At 56.0% G+C, this 19,891-nt stretch overlaps 1 protein-coding gene and 1 long non-coding RNA gene across 7 annotated transcripts in view; one reads left to right on the top strand and one right to left on the bottom strand.

Annotated features, from left to right (window-relative positions):
* XPO7 (exportin 7) overlaps positions 1 to 18,702 on the top strand; it is a 96,084-nt gene extending 77,382 nt beyond the window's left edge. For all 5 annotated transcript variants that reach the window (XM_070047332.2, XM_070047331.2, XM_051836770.3 and 2 more), the window contains 15 exons: positions 1,257 to 1,392; positions 1,869 to 1,942; positions 3,038 to 3,118; positions 3,871 to 3,934; positions 4,506 to 4,614; positions 5,802 to 5,908; positions 8,637 to 8,725; positions 9,295 to 9,402; positions 12,341 to 12,423; positions 12,592 to 12,806; positions 12,926 to 13,064; positions 15,072 to 15,232; positions 15,773 to 15,871; positions 16,610 to 16,737; positions 17,216 to 18,702. In XM_070047332.2, coding sequence (XP_069903433.1) covers positions 1,257 to 1,392; positions 1,869 to 1,942; positions 3,038 to 3,118; positions 3,871 to 3,934; positions 4,506 to 4,614; positions 5,802 to 5,908; positions 8,637 to 8,725; positions 9,295 to 9,402; positions 12,341 to 12,423; positions 12,592 to 12,806; positions 12,926 to 13,064; positions 15,072 to 15,232; positions 15,773 to 15,871; positions 16,610 to 16,737; positions 17,216 to 17,309 — 1,687 coding nt within the window. In that variant the 3' untranslated portion in view covers positions 17,310 to 18,702. The remainder of the gene's footprint in view (positions 1 to 1,256; positions 1,393 to 1,868; positions 1,943 to 3,037; positions 3,119 to 3,870; positions 3,935 to 4,505; positions 4,615 to 5,801; positions 5,909 to 8,636; positions 8,726 to 9,294; positions 9,403 to 12,340; positions 12,424 to 12,591; positions 12,807 to 12,925; positions 13,065 to 15,071; positions 15,233 to 15,772; positions 15,872 to 16,609; positions 16,738 to 17,215) is intronic.
* LOC138843464 (uncharacterized) lies at positions 13,642 to 15,065 on the bottom strand. Of its 2 annotated transcripts, XR_016211800.1 has the most exons (3): positions 14,499 to 15,065; positions 14,215 to 14,384; positions 13,642 to 14,137 (listed from the first exon to the last, which is right to left on the bottom strand). It is a non-coding gene; the product is annotated as an uncharacterized LOC138843464 (long non-coding RNA). The 2 variants fall into 2 exon arrangements; XR_016211799.1 differs by having other exon boundaries at positions 14,215 to 15,065.
* Positions 18,703 to 19,891: the final 1,189 nt, after the last annotated feature.

Here is a 19,891-nt window from a genome sequence, read left to right as displayed (position 1 = left end):
AGGAGCTTCTCAAATAATTTTTTAAAAAATATCAGTCTGTTCACTTTAATGATAAATGCATACTATATTTTATGAAAAATACTATAAAGAATGAGAAGAGTGGCAGTGGTTGGCATATTTGCAAGTTTTAATGTCTGGCATGACGGAAGTCAGCTGGATTCTCAGCCCTGCTTCCGCATCCAGCCTGTTGTGACGTCACATGACCTGTAGCCTCTGGGAAGCTACCCCTATGTCGTGAGATAAGGCAGGTGAAAAGGGCCGAGAGTATCTCAGTGTCATGGTTACCTGACCTGGCAGAGGGCCACTAGCCTAAAGGCTTCTCCGCTTTCAGAGGGAGCCCAGTGTAACGTGATGCCGTGACTGCGCTGGTCTCTGGGTGTCTGAGTCCATGTTCTTCCTCTGCAAATCCCCGTCTGTGTCTTTCTATCTCCTTTTTGTTAATCACGCACCCATTTGCCCTCAGGAGGCTGGATCCCGACAAGCCTCTGTGGCCTTGTCTGACTGCCATATTTTGGAGACCTGTGCAAAGATTTCCTCAGAGTGGGATGTAGGCCCTTTCCGGCCTGCAGCCCGGGTGCTCCTGTGTGTGGCTCAGAACGCGCGTTCAGTGCGGACAGTGTCTGCTAGTCAGGTTCTCAGCGTGGGTGTTCCAGCGCAGATTGAGCCCCACTCATTCACGACATGGCAGTTTGCTGCCTCTGCTCACACGAGCGGGATGTCCGATGCCTCACTCGCCGTAGCATTGTTCTCAGTCATTCGGCACTCACTCAGGTGCCCTCCAGTGTGCTCTCTTCAGGGGAGAGGGCTGCAGGACAAAGGGGTGCAGTCACAGGTCTCCTGCCTGTGGACGCCATCCTGTATGTGCCAGCATTCCTTTCATGGCTCTGTGAGAACACTGACCCAGCACTGCTGGCCTCGTGCCGTCTCCATCATTTAAATAGATGCACTGGGACCCGGGAAACTGCTCTGCCCAGGTCCCATAGACGTCTCAGGAAGACCATTACGCTGCCTGCCAGCATTTGCCGCTGTTCTTAGGCTGCTGGTGTGTTCCCCAGTCTGCTGTGTCAGTGGGTAAACTTCCCCTCCACTCTTCAACGGTGGTTCCTGTGGGGCAGAAATGGGGAAGCGCGCTCCCTCCCCAGAGCGTAGGGCCTGCACAGAATGCCCGTCAGGGGTGTAGACGGCGAGGGAGCTCCGGGGTCTGGAGTGACTAGGATATCCCGCTGCTGCGAGAATCATTGCTCCTCTTCCCCTAGGGTGCTGCAGCTGATGAACCTCACAGACTCTCGCCTGGCTCAGGCGGGTAACGAGAAGCTAGAATTGGCCATGCTGAGCTTTTTTGAACAGTTTCGTAAGATCTACATTGGGGACCAGGTGCAGAAATCCTCCAAGGTAACACACTCACAGTCGACTCCGTTGCGTTCTCCCTTGCTTGTGGAATAGCTGATGGAGGGAAGCCGTTGGTAGCAGTTCAGACACAGCCTGCAGATCCGAGGTGGCGGGATGGTCTGAATGTTTCCTCTCAGTCTGTAGAATTCTAGGAAGCTCATCAAAGGATTGGGCCCCTTTCTCTAGTGCTCCATGTGCTTATCAAATGGCAGTCGTAACGTCTGCTGCCCCCCTACGTCGGCAGTGGATCACTGTTCAGAACAGCAAAGGTTGTGGCAGCATTTCTGTCACTTCAGGGTCGCAGAGAGCTCAGCACCCCTGCCTCACGTGGCGATACTGAGCTCGCCCCGTCAGCGCGGCCTCCCCAGGATGTGGTCCGTGTGCTTCCTGCCTATTTACCCTCGAGTGTGGACAGAAGAGAGTGAAGGGGTGCGTGCTGACCGTGTTTCCTGGTTCTGTCTCCCTTCCCTCGACGCCAGCTGTACCGCCGACTCTCCGAGGTTCTGGGCTTGAGTGACGAGACGATGGTCCTCAGCGTCTTCATAGGGAAGATGTAAGTGCTGCGGCCGCCAGCAGGCGCCCCTCGCGGTCCTGTCACAGCCTCAGTGTGAGCTTGGCATTGTGCTGCCAGTGCCTCGGGACTCCAGCACTGATGGTTTGCGTCCGAACATTGTGCATTTGAGTGTGTGACAAGCTGTGCTTAGAGACATGGCCCGGCCCCAGAGCATTCCAGGCTTGCCCAGGCAAGGGTTCACTCTGCTCTCGCAGAAGCTCCTCTTCAGCCCCTGGAGTCGGTGCAGCCGTGTCGCGGCACTCACAGACAGCCCTCCCTTCTGAGCGATCGGTGCTCTGCCGCGCCGCCGGGGCTGCCAGCGCGGCCGTCCGCTTCTGGCGTCCCCTGGGAGCAGAGCCCCACTGTAAATGGGCCTCGGAGCGTCTCGAGTCGCCAGTGCAGTGCTGTTGTTTGAACTGTTTTCAAAGGTGGCGCTCCTATTTGGCTGCCCCCGCCTTTTTTTGTTTATTTTTTAAGTTGTGCCCTTTATTAACTTTTCCCACTTCTTAGGAAGCTCGGTTCACCAAAGCACACACTAGGAGCCAACTGCATTACCCAGGGCTGTGTGCAATGTGACATTTTGCGTTCTCCAGCCATCCTAGCCCTAAACACTCATGTCGGTGAGCTGGTTGATCATTTCAGAGGAGAAAGCCGAGGGGGTCTAAAGGACTCTGCGAGCTTAGAATCCAGAGCAAGGGCTACAAGACCTCTGCAGCTGACGGTGGATGGTGCAGGTGCAGAATCGCATACGTCTGCATGTTGTCACTGCCGCAGGAATCTCTTACCCTTGCTGCAGAAATCTGCCCTGGAGTGCCCCAGAATTCCAAGGGCCTGGGTATGGGCCAGTGTAGCTTTGGAACCAAGTAGTGAAGATAATCTGAAGGATAATTTTTCTAGTCCACCAAATGTAAGTATGGAGATTTTATGCCCTTTTTTCTTTTTTTTTTTCTTTTCTTTTTTTTTGTGGTCGTGATGTCTGTGACTTGGTGATGCAGATGTGTGGTGACTTTTGATGGATGACTTTCTTCTTCCAGTCCCCGAGGAAGGCAGGCAAATCAAAAGTGGCTCTTGCTCTCTTCTCTCTGTGTCCCCCAGCATCACCAACTTGAAGTACTGGGGCCGCTGTGAACCCATCACCTCCAAGACCCTGCAGCTGCTCAACGACCTCTCCATTGGATATCCTTTGCTCAGCCAGCGCCTGTGCACAGTGGGCAGTGCGTGCAGCCAGAAGTCACGGCCTCCTGTGGCCTCTCACTCATTCAGCTGCGGGCTCCGGCATCTTCTGTATTCCTTGGAATCAAAGGCAGTACCCACGGTGCAGTGTAGAAGTAACCTAGACTCCAGAATGAGCCAGCGCACAACCTAATCGTCAACTACAGCTTTATCCTTGGATGATCATAAGGCCCAGAAACACCCCGTGGGCCTTTCCCGTAGGTGCGCCCTCGGCGTGGCGGCACAGCCCCTCTGGGGGTGTCCTGTCAGCAGGCTCTGTGACAGACGCCTGCCTAAGAGTGCGTGCTCCAGGAGAGCTTGCTACACAGGGCTTTGCAAGAGAAGGCCAGCGCGTGAGATCGCTTGGCTTTCACTGTACAGAACTACTGCTCTGCAGGTCGGTGACAGGTTTGTTATCCTTGGTGAAGCCTTGGGCAGTGCAGGAGAACCTGACTCCCTGGCGAGGAACGCCACTCTGGGATGTGGTGGCTCTTCAGGGAGACTGCTGGAGCTTACCTGTTCTCTCCAGACAGGAGTTTGGAATAGGTGTTCTCTTCTGGGTCAGTTACATATTGCTTAGGTGAGAACACATCTTTTCTGTTTGGCGAGGGATGTAGAAAAGCCAGGCGTCTGAGTCGCTGCGTGCATCCTGCGACGTTTCCGCCTGCCGGGTTCTCAGGGCGCGCCCCTTTCCTTGACTCCTCCGTGGTCCTCACGTACAGTAGCGTCAGGAAGCTGGTGAAGCTCAGCGCCGTGCAGTTCATGCTGAACAATCACACGGTGAGCGCCCACGCCCCCCCCACGGCCGCCCGCCCACACTGCTCCACATGGGGCGCTTGGGGGGAGTCCCACGGTGAGCGCCCGCGCCGCCCCGCCCACACTGCTCCACACAGGGCGCTTGGGGGGAGTCCCATGGTGAGCGCCCACACCCCCTCCACGGCTGCCCCGCCCACACTGCTCCACACGGGGTGCGTGGGGGGAGTCCCACGGTGAGCGCCCGCGCCCCCTCCGCGGCCGCCCCGCCCACACTGCTCCACACGGGGTGCGTGGGGGGAGTCCCACGGTGAGCACCCACGCCCCCTCCACAGCCGCCCCACCCACACTGCTCCACACGGGGTGCGTGGGGGGAGTCCCGCGTGCCGCTGGGGACCCAGAGGGCTGAGTTAGGCTGAGGTCACGGGTACTGTGCACACCTCAGCGATCATCTAAACACAGAAACTCTGCCCTCAGGTCCTTAAGGAATAACCACGTAGCCATGTGTGTGAAAGAGCTCCGGAATTCTCAAATCTCTGGCTTACCTTCTGCCTCTAACCTGTGGCGGTGGTGTTTGTTTTTTTTTTCCCCCCAACAGAGCGAGCACTTTTCATTTTTGGGAATTAACAACCAATCCAACCTGACAGACATGCGGTGTCGGACTACCTTCTACACAGCACTCGGGCGTCTCCTCATGGTGGATTTAGGTACTGCAGTAAATCCTAAGGCTTACGAAGTCCTCTGGCACTGTTCTACGTTGTTAGTTGAGGACAGAAAGCCAGATGTGGGAAGTCTTTCCGTTTCAGCAGGAGCCGAGCCATCTGAAACAGCAGTCAGACAGCACCAAGCACCCATCATGCCCTTACGGTCCCTGTAACTGGCCAAGAGTGACAGTACCCTGCAGGCTTCTGTCTGACAGCGCTAGCTGTAGCATGAATGTTCTCCTCATTTCCTTTCCTGGAAAATGAAGAGAATTGCACAGTAAGCTTCTTACCTGTGTTTTGTTGGCCAGATAGCTCCCATCATCCCACACTTGTTTTTAAGATTTATTTGAAAGGCAGAATTACCAAAAGGGAGGGGAGAGAGAGAGGTCTTCCATCCACTGGGTCACTCTCCAAATGGCCACAATGTTCAGAGCTGGGCCAGTCCAAAGCCAGGAGCCTGGTGCTTCCTCTGGGTCTCCCATGTGGGTGCAGGGGCCCAAGCACTTGGGCCATCCTCTGCTGCTTTCCCAGGTGTGTTAGCAGGGAACTGGATTGGAAGTGGAGCAGCTGGGACTTGAACCAGCTCCCATATGGGATGTCAGTGTTTCAGGCAGTGGCTTAACGCTTTCTGCCACGATGCTGATCCTGCAAACTTGCTTTTAAGACAGCCAACAAAATTTTTATCATCCAATCTCTAACACACATGAACCAGGAACTCAGTCACCTCTGTGGCTCAGGTGGTTGTGAGAGCAGTATGTGGTTAGCTAATCACTAAAGTTCGAAGATGTCATTGGCATTTTGAGCTATTTAAGTTTAAAATGACATTCTAAAACCTTCCGAGGCTGGGAGAGATGACGAGGGACAATGCTCACGACTGTAAAGTCCCCACAAGCAGCTCTTTGGAGTGTGAGTCTCACCTGGTCGTCACTTCATAGAAAACAAACGAACCACATAGCACTTCATACACTTGGGAGTCTGGTCCACTTGGGACACCCCTTGACTAGCTGATTTCTGCTGTGTTCTGGTTTAACAGTTGCTTGTGTGTGCACATGTTATTTCCCATGCACTACTGTAGCCTGTTGGGTTAGTAAAGGGACCCCGTTCAGTTTCCCTGGGTCTCCCAGCTCTCCCGTGCGCCCACAGCGGTGAGTAGCTGGTGTGCGGCCACACCCGGCTTGTGTCCCTTGCAGGAGAGGACGAAGATCAGTACGAGCAGTTCATGCTGCCACTCACAGCGGCGTTCGAGGCTGTGGCCCAGATGTTCAGCGCTAACAGTTTCAACGAGCAGGAAGCGAAGGTGAGGCCTCGCCCGGGAGCTGTGCGCCCCTGCTGGGGCCCGGGCTTGCCCGCACTGCGCAGAGCAGGAGCCGGCCCTGCTTCAGCTTCTGCCTGGAGCCTGGGGCTTCCGGGAGCTCAGTTGAAGAACAGCAGAGGTCTATAAATGCTTCTTTACATTACAGTTCTGAGCAGTTCTCAGGGGTTTTTTCTAAGTTTTCAAGTGTGTCAGCATAGAGTTACTGTAGTTTTCATGCTGTCCTTTTCATCTCTGTTGTGTCTTAATTACTTGCCCTGTCCATCTTCAGTACTGGACTCCTGCTTCACTCTTTCTAGATCAGTCCTCCCGAAGCTGATCCATTTTATTAGTCTGTAAGAAGTCACTGCATTTTGTTGGCACTTTTTTCTTTTTTTGCCTGCATTTTATCTGTTTTCTGTTTCATCCATTTTTACTCTTCATTGTTTGTGTGTATTTTTTTTCTTGGAGTTATCTGTGGTTCTAGTTTGCAACCCCCTTCTTCTTGCCTAATATAATCATTTAAAATTACCCAAAAAATTGGTGTATATTAGTCCACGTATTTAAGAGCTTTTTAATGTAAAAAATTGTAAAATTTGCCATCCTAGTCATTTTTATATAGTTTAGAAGATAAAGTTTAGTTTAGTAGTGGTTAGTACTTCCACACTGTGAAACAGAACCCACAAGTCTTAGTATATAGTATTCACTGTCGTTTGGGTCTTCGTAGCTTCTGGTTTCCATTAAGGTTCTTGCCTTTGCCACACGGTCCCGTGGAAGGCTTTTGCATTTCCCTGCACAGGGCCTGTTCAGGTGCTGTAGTGGTTTCCTGACTGCTGGCCTCCTGTCGTCCTCCTGCGCTCACACCTGTCCTGAGCCGCCTCTGCCGCAGAGGGGCGGCCCCAGGGTGTCGGAGCTGGTGAACACCGAGCCTCGCCCTGGAGCCACCACACGGTCAGGGACGTAGCTAGGAAAGAGGCGGGCTGCACCCCACTCCCAGATTCCCCTTTCTCATGCCTGGAAGGCCTCTTGGGTTTTTGTCTGCAGCTCAGCAGGGCAGTCCGAGAGCAGCACCACTTTGCCCGGCTCTGCTCCTTGCCAGTTTTGCACCACTCATGACGTTTCCGTCCACACTGGACCCCTTCCATGACAGCTTATTCCCCGTAGCCTAGGTGTGTAGCAGCTGTACCGCGTGGGTGTGTCCACACCGCGGCGAAGGCACCTGCCGAGTCACGTCTCAGTTCACCTTCCCCTCACTGAGCAGCGCGTGACCATGCGTCGTTTTGGGGTTCGGGGTTCGAGGCAGTCACATTCCGGGCTGTGTGAACATGGAACGCACTGGGGACTGAAGCCAGAGCCCCCGTCAGTAGACAGAGGTCCTTGAGAGCTGTCTGATCACCAGCGCCATTCCCAGCACAGCAGTCCCATGCAGCCAAGTGCAGTCAGCCAGAAGAGCTGTCTCCCACACGTGTCATGTCCCATGCAGACTGGAAGACTGCTCAAGCAACACAACTTTTTTTTTTTTTTTAAAGATTTATTCATTCATTTGAAATGCAGAGAGAAAGAGAGAGATCTTTCATCCTCTGGTTTACTTCCCAGATGGTCACACTGGCCGGGGATGGTCCAGGCCAAAGCCAGGAGTCAGGAGCTTCTTCTAGGTCTCCCATGTGGGTGCTGGGGCCCAAGCACTTGGGGCCGTCTTCTACTGCTTTCCCAGGCGCATTAGCAGGGAGCTGGATCAGAAGTGGAACAGTCAGGATTCGAACCAGTGCTCATGTGGGACACCAACACTGCAGGCAGAGGCTTCACCTTCTTCACCACAGCCCTGGCCCCAAAACTGTTTGCTTTTGAAGCACACTGTTAAAACAGAAGTACAGTGGTTGTTGCCAAAATGAGGTGGGACCACCACGTCTGCTGCCTTTCTGACCATCCTGGTGACTTCCTAATTTAAAAACAGTCCTAGGGGCCAGCGCTGTGGTGCGGCAGGTTAAAGCCGCCGCCTGCAGTGCCAGCATCCCATATAGGCGCCAGTTCTAGTCCTGGCTGCTCCACCTCCAGTCCAGCTCCCTGCTGTGCCTGGGAAAGCAGTGGAGGATGGCCCAGGTCCTCGGGCCCTGCACCCTCGTGGGAGACCTGGGAGAAGCTCCTGGCTTCAGATCAGCACAGCTCTAGCAACATTGCAGCCATCTGGGGAGTGAACCAGCAGATGAAAGATCTCTCTCTCATGTTCCTACCTCTCTCTGTCTTTCAAATAAATAAAAAGTCCTGACTACTGTTTATGGCCACCAAGTGCGTGTTGCTGTGCTTCTGTGCTTCCTCATCCGGGCCCTCCTGCCCCCAGCCGCACCACCGTGGGCTGTACGCCTGATTGCCAGGCACCCCAACCGAAGGGACAGTGCCACACACACTCCCCATGGGCGTCCCTCTGGGACACGGCCTTGAAGATGTACCGCTTTTCTGCCTGTTGGACGGGCCTTTTGGCCTGCCAGCTTTTTACATACGATTTATCACTTTAGTATCTCGAAAGCTCATCAGACTGTTTTCGCTCCAGTTGCCCAGTAACCGTCCTGTTTTCTTAGAAGCAGCTTCCAAACTAGCTTTTGTGTGAAAAGATGCCGCTCTGGTGTGGTCGAGATTGATCTGGAATATCGTGGAGCTGTGTGGGAGGGAGACCCCCCCGCCGGGTGGTTCCGGCTTTGGTTTTCTCCTGTGAACGCGTTTCTGCCCTCTGTTGCAGCGCACTCTAGTTGGCCTGGTGAGAGACCTGAGGGGGATAGCTTTCGCCTTCAACGCCAAGACCAGCTTCATGATGCTGTTTGAATGGATGTATCCTACCTCAGTCCAGGAGCCGGCCCAGCAGGCCTCAGCTGACGGGGGCACTGCGGGAGGGGAGCAGGTGTGGTGCGGCCGGGAGGTGGCAGCGGTCCCCAGAGGTCTGTACGCCACCTTCGGTGGTCTGGGACGCGCACAAGGGAGGTGATTTCCCAGTGCCTCTGGCGGCCCCAGGTAGACAGCGGCCGTGCAGGGTTGCAGGAAGGAGAAACATCTCGGCCTGCTGCAGAATCAGCTCTAAGACGGCAGCGCCCAGCGTCGCAGACCGGGTCATCTCAGACCAGGGGCCTTGTTCTCCAGCCGTGCCAGGGAATAGCTGATCCCCGTCCCCTCAGAGAAGTAGTGAAAGGACAACTAACAGTGTGAAGTGCATCGTGCTCTTCAGAGGAAAGGCGCTGTGTGAGTGAATGCGCGTTCCCAGAGGCCAGAGCACAGTCCCTCGAGCGCCTTCTAGTGAGGCCCCGGTTAGGATGCGAGGGGCGGGGACAGGAGGAAGGGCAGCGGTGTTGTGCTTGGGCCGCGCTTCCCGTCGGTGCAGGGAGTCTGCCTTAGCTTCTCCCCAGATACCCGTCCTACATGCCCATCCTGCAGCGGGCGATCGAGCTGTGGTACCACGACCCCGCCTGCACCACGCCCGTGCTCAAGCTGATGGCGGAACTCGTTCACAACAGGTAAGCAGGGCTGCTTGTCCTGGAGAGAACCTGCCTCGCCTGGCGCTTGGACGCGTTGTGACAGGGTAGGATGCATTGCTGTCCGGTGGGAGAGCTCGAGGGTGTGTATGAAGGGAGATACTCCCACCACACAAAGTGCCCGCAGGAGATAAATCGCTTTGACAAGAGTCTCAAAAATACAGCCTACATACCATGAAATGCACAGGAGGGTACAGAGGCGTTTCGGGTCACCTGACAGCACTCGCAACCAACGCCCAGATGAACCCCCGAGTCCTCACTGTCGCCCCCACCCCGTTCCTTCCAGATACCTATTAGAATACATTGGGCAGTCCAGATTCCAACTCCCGTGCCCACAGACAGAGGGCAAGCGTGTGGCAGTAGTGCCCTCTCTTAGTTCATAGAGACCACTGAAAACGATAGGATGATCCAAGAATACCCTGTCTTAGGAAGGGCATGTATTCAGTAAATTACAGATGGATCCATAAGGATTTTTTTTTTTAAGTGAGAGACTTCCAAAACAAAATTACAGCTTTGGGGCAGGCGTTTGATCCAGCAGTTAGCATGCTACGTGGGACACCCACATCTCATGGAAGTGCCTGTGTCTGAGTTCTGGCTCCACTTCCAGTTCCAGCTTCCTGCTGATGTACACCCTGGAAGGCAGCAGCTGGGTCCAGTACTCGGGTCCTGCCTCCCACACCCATGTGGGAAACGGGTAGAGTTCCAGACTCCTAGCTTTGGCCTGGCTCAGTCCCAGCTGTTGCAGGCGTGTGGTGTGTGAGCCAGGAGATGGAGGATCTCTGTAAACTTGAGAGATTTATTTTTTTTAAATGGAGGGGTGAGTGTGGCACAGCAGTTAAGTCACCACTTGGAGCATCCGCTTTCCCTACCAGAGTGCCCGGTTCTGGTCCTGGCTACTCTGCTTTCAATCCAGCTTCCTGCTCACACGCACCCTGGGAGGCAGCAGATCGTGGCCCACATGCCTGGTTCCCCACCACCCACATGAGAGACTGGGGTGGAGTCCTCAGCTCCTCACTTCAGCCTGGCCCAGCCCCAGCTGCTGTAGGCATTTGGGAAATGAACCAGCACACGGAAGACTTCTGTCTCTCTGCCTTTCAAATAAAAGGAAAATCATTTTTTTAAATTGCATATTTTCCCAATACTATAGAGATGGTAAGAAGGAAAAATTGAGCACCTTAGCTTTGCTGTGACTGCCTCTCATGGTCGTCCTGAGAAAGTTAGTCATGTTAAAGCTGCCCGAGTGAGGGAATGGGCAGTAGCTCACCGTGAGGCTTGTGTTTCTGAGGTACTCACTATAAGATATATTTGGAAGCAGCTATTCTTTTTTTTAAGATTTATTTGAAAGAGTTAGAGACAGAAAGAGAGGTCTTCCATCCGCTGGTTCGCTCTCCAGATGGCCACAATGGCCAGAGCTGTGCAGATCTGAAGCCAAGAGCCAGAAGCTTCTTCTGGGTCTCCCGGTGAGTGCAGGGGCCCAAGGACCTGGGCCATCTTCAACTGCTCTCCCAGGCCGTAGCAGAGAGCTGGATGGGAAGAGGAGCAGCCGGGACTAGAACTGGCGCCCATATGGGATGCCGGCGCTTAAGGCCAGGGCGTTAACCCACTGTGCCACAGCGCCGTGGAAGCAGCTAGCTATTCTTGCCAAACACCTTCCTAGCTGTGTGGCCCCTTCCCAGCTGTTTGCCTCCTTGACGGCACAGACAATGAGAGAGACGGGAAGCCAGCAGAGATCATTGCAGGTAGTAACGAGTGCTGTGGAGAAGGTAAAACAAGGCAGGGACACAGAACGGACTGAGGGGTGGGAGAGGCCTGGAGGCTGTGACGCTCGTGCTGGGATCTGGATGACAGGTAACATTCTGTAGCCTGCACAGACAGGGACTGTTCTAAACAAGATGGCACCTGACGCATGCACGCATGCACACACACACACACCCTCCCCCACGGCGGGGCGGGCATTTAGCCTCACTAACGTGGGAAGCTACAGGAGGGTGTAGGCAGGGGATGAGTGATCTCATTTACAGTATTGAATGGTGCCATCCTAGCCACCTGCTGTGTGAAGGAAGGGACAGAGGGGAGGTGGGGCAGAGGGGAGGCAATGGGTGACTTCAGGGGCACACGGGAGAGAAGAACCGCGGATGGGAGCCTTTTACCTCCTTGAATCCAGTGAACAGGCCGGGTTGGGCATTGTGGTGCAGCTGCTTGGATACCCACATCCTTGTCAGAGTGCCTGGTTCAAGTCAGCTTCCTGCTGAAGCAGGCCAGGGAGACAGAAGGTGTGGCTCAAGTTCTTGGGTCCTTGCCGCCCTCATGGGAGACCCAGGTGACATTCGGGGATCCTGGCTTTGGCCTGGCCCAGCCCCAGCTGTTGTGGCATTTAGGGAATGAGCTAGCAGATTGAACAGATATCTCTTTCTGCCTTTTAAATACTTTTTTTTTTTTGAGACACAAGCTACATCATTGGTTACATACTTTTAAGATTTATTGATTTGAAAGTCGAGGTACACAGAGAGAGGAGGAAAGGCAGAGGAGAGAGAGAGCTCTTCCATCCGGTGGTTCACTCCCCAGTTGGCTGCAACAGCCAGAGCCGTGCCAGTCCGAAGCCAGGAGCTTCTTCCGGGTCTCCCATGTGGGTACAGGGGCCCAAGCACTTGGGCCATTTTCCACTGCTTTCCCAGGCCATAGCAGAGAGCTGGATCGGAAATGGGGCCCATATGGGATGTTGGCACTGCAGGCGGTGGCTTTACCTGCTAGCCACAGTGCCGGCCCCTGGTTACATACCTGTAGCTAGCTTCGTTGTTCTCACGTTAGATAGGCGTCTGCATGTCTGACTGCAGAGCAGCCCGGGGACTCCCGAGAGCCTGCAATGCCACAGTCCATCCCTGACCACATCTCTGACTGTTCCCTGCTGTGCCCCACTCAGGTCCCAGAGGCTGCAGTTCGATGTCTCTTCTCCCAACGGCATCTTACTCTTTCGGGAAACCAGCAAGATGATAACCATGTATGGTGAGTGCTCAGAGGCGCTGGCCCTGCCGGGGACCGTGAGCAGGGCCGTGGCCAGGACAGTGTTAGGGCGTGCTGCGTTCCTCTGGCGTGCCAGCCGCCCCTACAGCCTGCTGGGGATAAGAACCGTCAGTGCCGACGTGGTTGAACACCTGCCCCGTGTTTCCTCAGGCAATCGCATCCTGACACTGGGAGAGGTCCCCAAGGACCAGGTCTACGCCCTGAAGCTCAAGGGCATCTCCATCTGCTTCTCCATGCTGAAGGCAGCCCTCAGCGGCAGCTACGTCAACTTCGGGGTCTTCCGTCTCTATGGCGACGACGCCCTGGACAACGCCCTGCAGACCTTCATCAAGCTGCTCCTCTCCATTCCGCACAGCGACCTCCTGGTAAGCTCGCCCGGGACCAGGCCTCTGGGCTGGCTGCGGCACGGAGCCATGTGACGCAGGTGTTCTCCTGCGCGCCGAGGTGCACAGCGCCCGAGCCCCTCTTCCTCCTCCTCCCTCAGGATTACCCCAAGCTCAGCCAGTCTTACTACTCACTGCTGGAAGTCCTCACCCAGGACCACATGAACTTCATCGCCAGCCTGGAGCCCCACGTCATCATGTACATTCTCTCTTCCATTTCTGAAGGCCTCACTGCACTTGGTAAGCACCTGGCTGGCCCGCCCGTCTGCCTGGTTCCCACCTCCTAGCTAGTAACAAGGGGAGCGTGCCCTGAAAGGAGAGGGTACTGACGTGCTGCGTGCCCTGCGCCCAGCACACACAGACCGCCTGGCACCGGGCGCTGCGGGAGCGGTAGGGCAGTGAGGTGCAGCAGGCCTCTGTGCTGGGTGAAGCTGACAGACAAGGGCCTGAGCGGGGCTGCTAGAGACGGCGGCGTCCGGACGCTGTTGCCCGGGTCAGGAGGAGAGGACCCGCCAGTCGGAGCAGCGGGCACTCGTGTCTGTGGGCAGCAGAAAGCCAGGCAGCTGGCGCCACCGCACACAGGTGCAGGCCTGTGGCTCCGGAAGGGGGCTCTGAAGCCCCATGAGGGCCACGGATCAGGGGAGGTTCCAGCCCCTTGCCCAGTGAGGTTTCCATCATCATCCCCATGGCTCTGCACCACGTGGTTTTCATTTAAAAAAAAAATTTTTTTTTTTTTATTTGAAAGGTAGTTAAGAGAGGCAGAGAGAGAGATCTTCCATCTGTTTTCATTTCCCAAATGGCCGCACTGGCCGGAGCTGGGCTGATCTGAAGCCAGAATCTTCTTCCAGATCTCTCACGCGGGCAGGGGGAGCCTAAGCACTTGGGCCATCCTCTGCTGCTTTCCCATACAGAGCAGAGAGCTGGATCAGAAGTGGAGCAGCTGGGACTCGAACCGGCCCCCACCCACTGTTTTCTAGGCTACCTTCCAGCAGTCTTTGTAGTTGCGTGTGTGTGTGTTAGGCTGAGCAGACCATAAATGAAGTTAGAGGGTGATCTGTGGTGAGGGAGCTACACCCCTGCCACTTTAAGAAAGTATTTATTACTCGAGTTTTTAAAGGTTTATTTATTATTTGAAAGGCAGAGTTGTAGAGGCAGAGAGAGGTTTTCCATCCGCTGGTTCCCTCCCCAGATGGCCGCAATGACAGGAGCTGGGCTGATCTGAAGCCAGGAGCTTCTTACTGGTCTCCCACGTGGGTGCAGGAGTCCAAGCACTTGGGCCATCTTATACTGTGTCCCCAGGCCACAGCAGAGAGCTGGATCAAAAGTGGAGCAGTTAGGACTCCCAACCAGCGCCCACATGGGATGCTGGCACTGCAGGCGATGGCTTTACCTGCTATGCCACAGCTCTGGCCCCACCACCACTGCCACTTGATTGGCATTCAGCGCCATCTGGTGACAGCCGTGTTTAATGCAACCCAGTCAAGGCAGGACACCTTGCTTCTTGAAAATACAGGGGCCGCTGTGTAAACCGTCAGTCCTCCAGGAGTCACAGTGTTGGCTCTGTGCAGGGTGTTTCCTTGTTACAAATCTGTGGTTCCCCCAGAAATGCCATGGCTGTGCAGTGGGCTATGGGGTTCATGAGATTCCCCCAGGTAACCCAGAACACGGGCTCACCTCTGACTTCCCGGCCTCTGAGCACAGCTCTTCCGTTACCAGCAGCATGACCTTCCCAGACGCTGGTTCCCTCGTGTGTGCAGTGGAACACCTGCCTCCTGGCGTACCTGTCGGGCACTCAGCACTGTCTGGCAGAGGCCGCCCTTGCTGGGACGCACATGGGGCGCAGCGACGCGGACGTCCCGCAGCAGAGCACCGTTCAGGTCCCGCCTGGTTCACTTCCGGCCCAACTCCCTGCTGACGCTTCTGGGAAAGCAGCGGATAGTGGCCCCTGCCACCGGGGAAACCGGGACAGAGTTCCAGGCTCCTGTCTTTGGCCTGGCCTAGACCTGGCTGTGGCAGCCATCTGTGGAGTAGCCCGCAGGTGGAAGATAGGTCTCTGTCCCTCTGCCTTTCACACCTTTATGCTCATAGGACCTGTTGCCACACACTCGCTCTCAGACTTACAGATCAGCCTGCCGCACGGCAAAGGTCAGAGCTAGCAGCAGCACCCGGGCCGTGGCCTTGGCTGACAGGACCGCCGTCCACGGGCAGCTCCGTAGCTGTGCTGCGTCCCCGCTCTCTCCCCTGCAGACACCATGGTGTGCACGGGCTGCTGCTCCTGCCTGGACCACATCGTGACGTACCTCTTCAAGCAGCTGTCGCGCAGCACCAAGAAGAGAACGACGCCCCTGAGCCAGGAGAGTGACCGCTTTCTGCACATCATGCAGCAGCATCCGGAGATGATCCAGCAGGTGAGCGGGGAGAACCGCTGCCGGCCGGGTCAGCCGGCGGCCCCGCCTCCCCAGGCTCGCGCTGTCCCCGTGAGGCTTGGGTTGGCATGGCAGATGGCCGAGTGACTGCCGGCTGCCAGAGATCTGATACGGTCGGGTTCTGAGTGTTACAGCAGCCCCCGTGCCTGGACCCACCTCGTGAGCACTGCCCCTTCCCCGTGAAAGTCGGTGCTGTACATGGAGCGTGAGCTGTCAGGTGTGCAGCCCGCTTCCGGCTTGTGCTGCTGTTTGCTAGACGGAACAGCGTGCAGGCCACAAGGACACGGGCTGCTCAGACACTGCCTGGGGCCCCAGTGCTGGACGTGCCCTGGCTCCCCGCAGTCCGGGGGAAGCGGAGTGGCCCCTTTGTAGTGGGGTCATCAAAGCACCGTAAAGAACAGGAACGGAAACAGCACAGACAAAAGCTGACCTTGAAGTGAAGAGAAGACGCTCGCCCGGCTCGCCTGCCTGCAGCCCAGCCTCCCTTGGCCTCTGCCTCCGAGCCTCTCTCTCGCCCTCCAGATGCTGTCCACGGTGCTGAACATCATCATCTTTGAAGACTGTAGGAACCAGTGGTCCATGTCCCGACCCCTGCTTGGCTTGATACTACTAAATGAAAAGGTACAAGAGGCAGGGCTTGGCTGTACTTCGCTCTCAGTGGCCAGGCAGAGAGAGGAAAGAATGCTTTCAGAAGCGCCCTGGGGGCAGGTGTGTGGTGCAGTAGTGGAAAATCCCCACTTCACACCCTCATCCTGCCGGAGCGTGTGAGTCCTGCTCCCAGCTCCAGGTCCCGGGAGGCAGCAGTGACGGCTCCCGCACACGGGAGGCCTGGCTTGGGCGCCAGACACCAGGCTCCTGGCTCCTGCCTGCTGCATGCAGCCCTTGGCCAGTGGAGGCATTTAGGGAGTGAACCAGAAAATGGAGTCTCTCCCTTGTCTCTTGTGTGTCTTTGCCTTTCAGATAAATACAAAGAAATAAACATTTTAAAAGCAATACCCAGGGATGGTAAAGCAGGCAAAAGGAGCCGGTCACTGACTTTGAACCCCACCCGCTGACTGGCGGTCAGAGTCCGCCTGGGTGGAAGGCGGGGTTTCCCTCTGGGCAGGGAGAGCGTGCTTCCGTCTCTGCGGCGACGGGGCCAGTCTGGACAGGCCTGGAAGGAGTCAGGGGCAGATGCCGCACTGGTGATTTGCAGCGGGATGCAGCCGTCCTGCCAGTAGCTGCCTGAATGTTTTTCAAGGACCCAGTTTTAGTGGAAGCTGTCTCTCTGCTTGGAGAGCATCCCGCAGCCCTGCAGGCGACAGGACTAGCCGTCCTGCCCTCGGCCTCTGACCCTCGGTCCCACTCCTCGCCCCACAGTATTTTTCGGACCTAAGGAACAGCATCGTGAACAGCCAGCCACCAGAGAAGCAGCAGGCGATGCACTTGTGCTTCGAGAACCTGATGGAAGGCATCGAGCGCAACCTTCTGACGAAAAACAGAGACAGGTGAGTGCAGGGGCCCCGGGCGCAGGGCGGGCAGCTCCCTCAGACCCGCCGTCCAGCTGAAGGTCGAGAGTCTGTAGCCCAGGACACGGACGTCAGTGTGTGAGAGTTTGGACATCCTCACTGCACAGAGTGTTCCGAATCCCATCTGCCGTGCACGTACCCAGAGCACCCCGACTCGGGCGCTAGGCTGCACTGGAGAGTGGGACTCCATGAATGGTTAAGTTCCCTCGTTGAGTTGCCCTGGCCGCGCTGCCCACTGCTGTGTGGGGAGCGCTCCCACACTGGGCGCCGCCGCCGGAGCCCACACTCTCCCGGCTGCTTCTTCCTCCCCGGGCAGTGCTGCCAGGTAGAAGGGGCAGGAAGGAGCTGCCTGTGGGCTCAGAAGCAGAAGCACCGTGCCACGCTCGGCTTCCCAGGAGCCGCTTCTCTGCGGCAAACACACACACACACACCCACCCCCCCGCCAACCTGTCCACAGATTCACGCAGAACCTGTCGGCGTTCCGTCGAGAAGTCAACGACTCGATGAAGAGCTCCACGTACGGCGTGAACAGCAATGACATGATGAGCTGACGGCTCCCCGGACTCTGCCTGTACAGAGCAGTGTCCCTCGGGTCTGGCCCAGAGGGGTGAACAGTTGCAAGGGAGAGGGCCTGGCTGCTCCTGGCCCCTTCCTCCCGGGGTGTGGGGAGATGGCAAAGGTCACCTGGCTGCTTCCCCGGGGAACGGGTGTGAGTGCACTCAGCTCGGGGCAGGGCGCTGCTGGTTCCTGGGGACGGGGTGGGGAGGGTGGCGGGAGGAGAGGAGCCAGAGACGAGGACGCCCGCGCCTCCAGCCCCTCCTCCCGGGGCCTCCCGAGGGGGAGAACCCCAGTGTCCTGCCACAGCCTGCCTTGTATAAACATGTACATTTTTTCATAACATTTTGAACAAGGTTTATATTGACTCAAGTTTAAAAACAAAAAGTGTGACTGAAAACTTTTTACAGAGTCCAGTGCACAGTGCTGACGTGAGGGCTGTGTGCGAGTGCAGTCGTGTACCCGGTGGCCTGAAGCTTTACTGGACAAGGGTGTGTGAGCGTGCAGATTCAGTGACGCAGTGTGGAGAGGCAGAAGTAAAAATCCCAAATGTCTATTTTTTCGTATCGCCCCTTCCTCGCCCCAGCAGTGGTCACGCCCTGTTACTGTATGAACCCTGGTTTTTAGGGACTCTAAGCCATGCCAGAGCAGCGCCCCGGCCCCCCAGGGCCGCGCGGCCCCCTGACAGCGTTCGGTGTCCTCACTCCACCCCTCCCGCGGGGCTCACCTCAGCCTCCCGCACTTGCCTCTGCTCATCGGGTTTCGCAGTGTGTGTGGGGTTTCTGGCCTCTGGCCCAGAGACCGCAGAGAAGTAATGGAGCCGGTTGCTCTCGTCGGAGCAGTTTGGATGAGGCCACCAGAGGCCCAGCTGCGCGTGGCCAATACCTTTGTCTTCCCCAGCCCTTGAGGCAGTGCGTGTGGACGTATGCGTGTGGATATTTATATATGCACCTGCACTCGTGAATGTATGAACTGGAGGAGGGGTTCTCAGTAACAAGGCCTACCTAGCATGGAGTAGTCAGCAGCCTCCCACCCCTTCAAAGTACACGTTTTTATAAAATGAGAACCATAATAAATGTTTTGAATATTTAAAAAGAATGAACCTACAGAGGAAAAGCAACGGAGAAAGCTACGCGCCTGGTACTTTCCCCGCGACTGTCGCTGCTGGTTTACCACCTCTGGCTCCGCTCTTGCCACGGGACACTCATCAATTGGGTTCTGTCTTTCTTTCTCCTCCACCCCCGAAACAAGCCTGTTGAGTTCCTCCTTTCTCTGGCGACTGCGGTGAATCCTTTCTCGCGTGATCAGGTTGGGATAGACGTGTGAGGGTGTTTGCTGCCTACGGTGTACGCATTGTGACCGCCAATAAACTTCAATGGTTTCTACTGACCCGGCTGCAGCCATCAAGTCTAGTGTGTGTCCAGGGACGGGGCGCTCTCAGAGCCAGGAGGAGACTTGAAGCTTGGGTGTGCAGAAGCCAGTGGAGAGCATGCCCCTGCCCCTTCCAGGATTAACCTGTTCCTCACTGCATTACATCGGACTCCATCCCTTTTAAAAGTAGGGCTGGTTTAGCTGCTGTGTGTGTGAGTAAAGCCACTGTCTCTCTCAGCACACAAGGAGTAACTGGGAAAAGCTCAAGTTTAGTTCTGTTTTGTTCTGAATTCATTAATTTACTTATTTGGAGGGCAGAGAGGGAGAGAGATTTTCCACCCACCGGTTGACTCCGCAAACAGCCACAACGGTCAGGGTTGGACCGGGCTGAAGCCAGGAGCCTGGAATGCCATCCAGGTCTCCCAGGTGGTGCCATCGTCCACTGCTTTCCCAGGCACATTTGCAGGGAGCCAGTTAGAAGTGGAGCATGGGATGCTGCCCCTGTTGCCCACTGTGCCACAATGGCAGCCCCAGAAGACAAGTGTGTGTTCTAACATGTGCTGTGATGTGGCTGGCGTTACTCATCACACCCGGCAAGGTCAAGCACAAATGATAGCCCCTGGTCTACTTTGCAGAAATCACAGGCCAGAGTTTTCAAATAAAGCGAGGCACTCCAATCCGTGAACTAACGCCATGTTAGAGCCACTGCTGCCAGCAGCAGTGAGAAGTATTAGGATGGAGAGGAGTCTCAGCCTACCGTCACCGGCCCCGAGTTGTCACTAAGGCAGAATGGCTTCATGTTCACCAAGTGCCGTCTGCAGGCTAACAGAAGCAGGAAAGCTAACATGCAGAGCGCTCCTCGAACGTCTCCAGGAGCCTGGCCGTGCATCTCCGTGGTAGAGACTAACTTGCAGGTTCTGGTAAAACCCTGCCCCTTGGCCGTCTTGCGATGACCATCAGCAGAGCCCCTGACCCACCCTGCACTGCAGGGACAGCAGTGAGGGCACCTCCCACGGCCCTGTCCGGCCTGGCGATGCAGCTACAAGAGAGGCGTCCCAAAAAGCGCTTTCATTTCCTTTGGTCAGAGGGTGAGCTAGCGATTTCCTTTTAGCTTTTGGGGGTAGGGTGGGGGTTCCCATGTCCCAGTTCCCTCTCCAAACTGGTGCTGGGTCACGCTGAAGCTGAGAGCTAGAAACTCCATCCGGGT

This window comes from Oryctolagus cuniculus, chromosome 8, assembly GCF_051225735.1.
Source record: "Oryctolagus cuniculus isolate XC-2025 breed Fujian yellow rabbit chromosome 8, ASM5122573v1, whole genome shotgun sequence".
In the NCBI taxonomy this organism is placed as follows: Eukaryota; Metazoa; Chordata; class Mammalia; order Lagomorpha; family Leporidae; genus Oryctolagus; species Oryctolagus cuniculus.
The sequence above is the reverse complement of the archived record's forward strand: the minus strand, read 5'-3'. Positions and strand labels throughout refer to the sequence as shown.